Source organism: Hibiscus syriacus, unplaced genomic scaffold (assembly GCF_006381635.1).
Source record: "Hibiscus syriacus cultivar Baekdansim isolate YM2019G1 unplaced genomic scaffold, ASM638163v2 tig00110266_pilon, whole genome shotgun sequence".
Lineage (NCBI taxonomy): Eukaryota > Viridiplantae > Streptophyta > Magnoliopsida > Malvales > Malvaceae > Hibiscus > Hibiscus syriacus.
This window is the reverse complement of record NW_024062654.1, coordinates 189,411-193,799: the sequence shown is the minus strand read 5'-3', so window position 1 is coordinate 193,799 and position 4,389 is coordinate 189,411. Positions and strand designations below refer to the sequence as shown.

The following is a 4,389-nucleotide window of genomic DNA, read 5'->3' as shown; positions in this document are numbered from 1 at the left end:
TTCTTTGAATTTATAAATTCTGTCAAGGGTTTAGTTTTTATTTTTGCATTGTTCTTCTTCTTTTGATTCATTGTAATCTGGGTTTCCTTTCTATTGCTGGAAAAAATCTCTTCTTTTTGTTCTAAAGGTAAGGACTTTGAACCCTGTTCCGATTTCCTTTTTTCTCTCTTTAAATTTCAATCGATTGTTCCTTTGTTTTTGTATTCTGTTAATATTCTTTTTGATTTTTTTTCTGGGTTTTGTTCAATTGTAGCTAATTTATCGGTCTCAGTTGGTTCCTTCTATATATATGTATATGTAAATAAGTTTGTTGCTTTAAATATTTACTGAGACATGCCTTAAATTTTCATGTACCAACAGGTAATCATCAAGTGAAAAAAAAACAGAGTAAAGAAAGGGTTAGTTGTTTTTTATCCCCATAGAATTGCCAAAAAAAAACAATGATAACTGTCATGGATTCTAGGAAAGAAGTATTGAAAAAATCTGAAAAATGCTTAGATCCTCAGCTATGGCATGCCTGTGCTGGTGGCATGGTTCAAATGCCATCAGTGAACTCCAAAGTGTTCTACTTCCCTCAAGGTCATGCTGAGCATGCCAATGGGAATGTAGATTTCAGGAATCTCCCGATTCCGTCGCTTATCCTATGTCGAGTTTCCGACGTTAAATTTATGGCAGATCCCGAAACCGATGAGGTTTATGCTAAAACCATGTTGGTTCCTTTGAGAGAGAATGATTTTGGGGTTGAGGATGATGTTTTTGATGGTGATGTTGGGATGGAGAATCCCGAAAAATTGGCTTCCTTTGCTAAAACATTGACCCAATCTGATGCTAACAACGGTGGTGGTTTCTCGGTCCCGCGTTATTGTGCGGAGACTATATTTCCCAGGTTGGATTATAATGCAGAACCTCCTGTTCAGACTATTCTTGCAAAGGATGTCCATGGTGAGGTTTGGAAATTTAGGCATATATATAGGGGGATGCCTCGTCGGCATCTTTTGACGACGGGGTGGAGTAATTTCGTGAATCACAAGAAGCTTGTGGCTGGTGATTCGATTGTGTTTCTTAGAGCGGATAATGGAGATCTTTGTGTGGGAATTCGTAGGGTGAAGAGAGGACTAGGGAGCGGACATGAGTATCAATCTGGATGGAATTCTGGAGGTGGATGCGGGGGTTATTCTCCGTTCTTGAGGGAGGGGGATAGTAAATTTATGAGGAAGGATTGTAATGGTGATATGAGAGGAAGAGTTAGCGCCGAATCTGTGATTGAAGCTGTCACTCGTGCTGCAAGCGGGCAGCCTTTTGAGGTTGTTTACTATCCACGAGCAAGCTCTCCTGAGTTCTGTGTGAAGGCCTCATCGGTTAGAGCAGCGATGCAGATCCAGTGGTACCCTGGGATGAGGTTCAAAATGGCTTTTGAAACTGAGGACTCTTCACGTATTAGCTGGTTCATGGGAATGATATCTACTGCTCAGGTTGTTGACCCGATCCGTTGGCCGAATTCTCCATGGCGTCTTCTGCAGGTATTCTAGTTTTACTTCGGTGCTAATGTCCTTCATTTACATCCGTATTTTCTAAGCCTTAATAGTTGGCTCATGGATTTGTTTGATTTAACGTCTTTCAGGTAGCATGGGATGAGCCAGATTTGCTCCACAATGTGAAGCGCGTTAGCCCGTGGTTGGTTGAATTGGTCACAAACATACCGGCAATCCATCTGAATAATCCTTTCTCACCACCAAGGAAAAAAATGCGTCTTCCACAACACGCTGACATGTCCTTACCTTACCAAATTCCAATGCCATCATTTTCCAGCAACTCCTTCAGGTCCAGCAGCCCTGTGTGTTGCACTGCAGACTGCATTCCTGGAGGCATACAGGGAGCCAGGCACGAACCGTTCGGATTATCTTCATCAGATATCTGCTCCAACAAGCTGCATCCGGGTCTGTTTCCACTTGGTTTTCAGCAACTTGATCATACTGCTCCACCTATTAGACCCTCCGGCGTCAACTTTAGTGGTGACACTGGGAATAATAGGAATGTATCTTCCTTGTTAACGATTGGAAATCCAGTCCAGAGTTCGAAACGAAGCAATGAAACAAAGACGCCCCATATCTTATTGTTCGGTCAACTAATCTTCAGTGAGCCACAGGCTTCTCAGAGCTTCTCAGCTGATACTGTTGTAAACAGTTCATCAGACGGGAACACAGAGAAAACTGCGATTTCCTCCAATGGAACTGGATCTGCATTACACCAAAATGCTCGGGAAAATTCTTCAGATGAAGGGTCTCCCTGGCACAAAGAGCATAAAAAAACTGAGCTCTGTTTGGAGGCTGGTCATTGCAAGGTGTTCATGGAATCGGAGAATGTAGGAAAAACCCTCGATCTTTCAGTACTCGGATCATATGAAGAGCTGTATGGGAAGCTGGCCAACATGTTTGGCATAGAAAGTTGGGAGATGCTGAGCAGCGTGCTCTACCACGATGCTTCCGGTTCCATTAAACACACTTGGGATGAGCCCTTCAGGTACTACAGGTTCCCTTAGCATCAATTTCCCTTACGTTTGCTAAACATTTATTTCCGATTTATCCAATGTTTAATTGTCTTGCAGTGAGTTTATGAAGTCAGCAAGGAGGCTAACAATTCTTATGGATTCGAGCAGCGACAACTTAGAACGATAGAGGAGACAAACGGATTCCCGCAAATTGTACAGTTTTCCAAGCCTTCGGTTTTGATTTCCATTTCATTTCTTCTCTGGTAGTTTGAAAAAGCTCCATTTTCAATCATTCTTATGGAACTGTAAAACCACATTTTGTTGGTTAAAACTCGAATTTTCTTTCGACATAAAAAAGGATCGACGTCCTTGTCTCATTTAATTTAATCCTGAGTCCTAGAAACTGTACATTTACGAACCAAAAGTGGCGTAGGCTGCTATTTTTGCTCCTCAAGCTGAATAAATTTCATCCTTTGACAAGCAATGAAACTATTTTCAATATGATGAGGTAGCCGTTGTTGATCTGATAGCATTGCAAGAATCAGACAAAACATCCTAAAGAATATGTTAATCGACAGGGAGAGAGACATTTGTATTGCCTAGGTGGAATGTCTCAGTACCATTTTCTTGCTGTTTCTTTGATTTTCTTTTCCTAAAGATTAAGACAAATGAACAATTGACTCTTTTTTGTGTGTGTTTTCGTGGGATCTTTTCTCCATGTCGTGTTATGTGTTCTAGATATCCAAACCCCGCCGGTTTGTTCATCATGTCTATCTGAAAATTCCCAGATAGGGACAGAGAACCAAACCAGGGGACCCGGTGTGTTTCAACAACTTGTGGTAATTAATGAAGGGAATCTTACAGGTTGTTAAACATGGTGTAGTTATGTCTATGGCTTAGGGTTAGCATCCATTTGATAACATATTGTGATGCGGTGCTAAGCTCTAAAAGTCAAATGTCTTCGCGGGGAAGACAACCATCTGCATTGGGATCTTCTATCACATGTACAGAGTCAAAAAACATATATATTAGGATTTCATGTTCACTTGTACTAGAAAAGGGATTGGTTTGAATAAAGCAAAGATTTCTCACAAACATTTCCTTGGGATTGTTGATTAAAAGCATTTAAAAATAAATCCACTCTCATATGCATCTTTTATTTTATTGGGTAAAGCATCTTTCTATTTAGGGTAAAGTATAGTAATGATCACTGAATTTTTCTAAAGCTTTCATTTAGGTCTCTTAACTTTTAAAACTTGCAATACAGTCCTCAACATTTAGTATGTTTGCAATATGGTCCCCCAACTATTACGTCGGGGACCATATTGCAAACAGACTAAATGTTGAGGGACTATATTACAAACGGACTAAATGTTGGGGATTATATTGCAAGAGTTGGGGACCTAAATGAAAGCTTTAGAAAAGTTTAGTGACAATTACTATACTTTACCCTTAAATTAATATTAAATATTAACCATATTTATTACGAATACAAAACAAAAATACCAAACAATCATTTAATTTTTCTTAAATAATGTCTTCATATTTTTTATATTATACTCAAATAAATTATTATTAATCAAATGACGGTTTATATTAAATAAATATGTAAACTACATGATTGATCACTTTCATTTATGTTTTGTATATTTTTTCTCACTAAATTTAAAAAATTTAATATTTGATCACTTTTATTTTATTTAATTAATATATAATCACTGAGGGTTAACTTCCATTAAACCTTTAACAGATTGTTGTTATATGACATAGTGAATATATAAAATTAAAAAGGGTAAACTACAAAAATAATCACTAATATTTAAGTAATTCTTTATTTTCTCCACTAAAATTTCAAAAGTAACAAATTAATTACTAAAACATCAAATAATTCCTTATATTTC

At 38.0% G+C, this 4,389-nt stretch overlaps 1 protein-coding gene across 2 annotated transcripts; it reads left to right on the top strand.

The window, feature by feature from the left end:
* Positions 1-2,875, top strand: LOC120115567 (auxin response factor 18-like). Of its 2 annotated transcripts, XM_039136235.1 has the most exons (4): positions 1-127; positions 361-1,520; positions 1,622-2,520; positions 2,606-2,675. In XM_039136235.1, exons 2-4 carry the CDS (start codon positions 441-443, stop codon positions 2,673-2,675), a joined length of 2,049 nt encoding a protein of 682 aa, XP_038992166.1. In that variant the 5' UTR covers positions 1-127; positions 361-440. The 2 variants fall into 2 exon arrangements, with proteins under 2 accessions (XP_038992166.1, XP_038992165.1); XM_039136234.1 differs by lacking the exon at positions 1-127 and having other exon boundaries at positions 441-1,520; positions 2,606-2,875.
* The last annotated feature ends 1,514 nt before the right edge of the window (positions 2,876-4,389 follow it).

What these genes read in the sequence shown, in the direction of transcription:
- LOC120115567 (XM_039136234.1), top strand. Translation starts at nt 441, where the DNA reads ATGATAACTGTCATGGATTCTAGGAAAGAAGTATTGAAAAAATCTGAA. An exon ending in CTCCATGGCGTCTTCTGCAG is followed by an intron (nt 1,521 to 1,621) that starts GTATTCTAGTTT and finishes AACGTCTTTCAG; the next exon opens with GTAGCATGGGATGAGCCAGA. An exon ending in ACTTGGGATGAGCCCTTCAG is followed by an intron (nt 2,521 to 2,605) that starts GTACTACAGGTT and finishes ATTGTCTTGCAG; the next exon opens with TGAGTTTATGAAGTCAGCAA.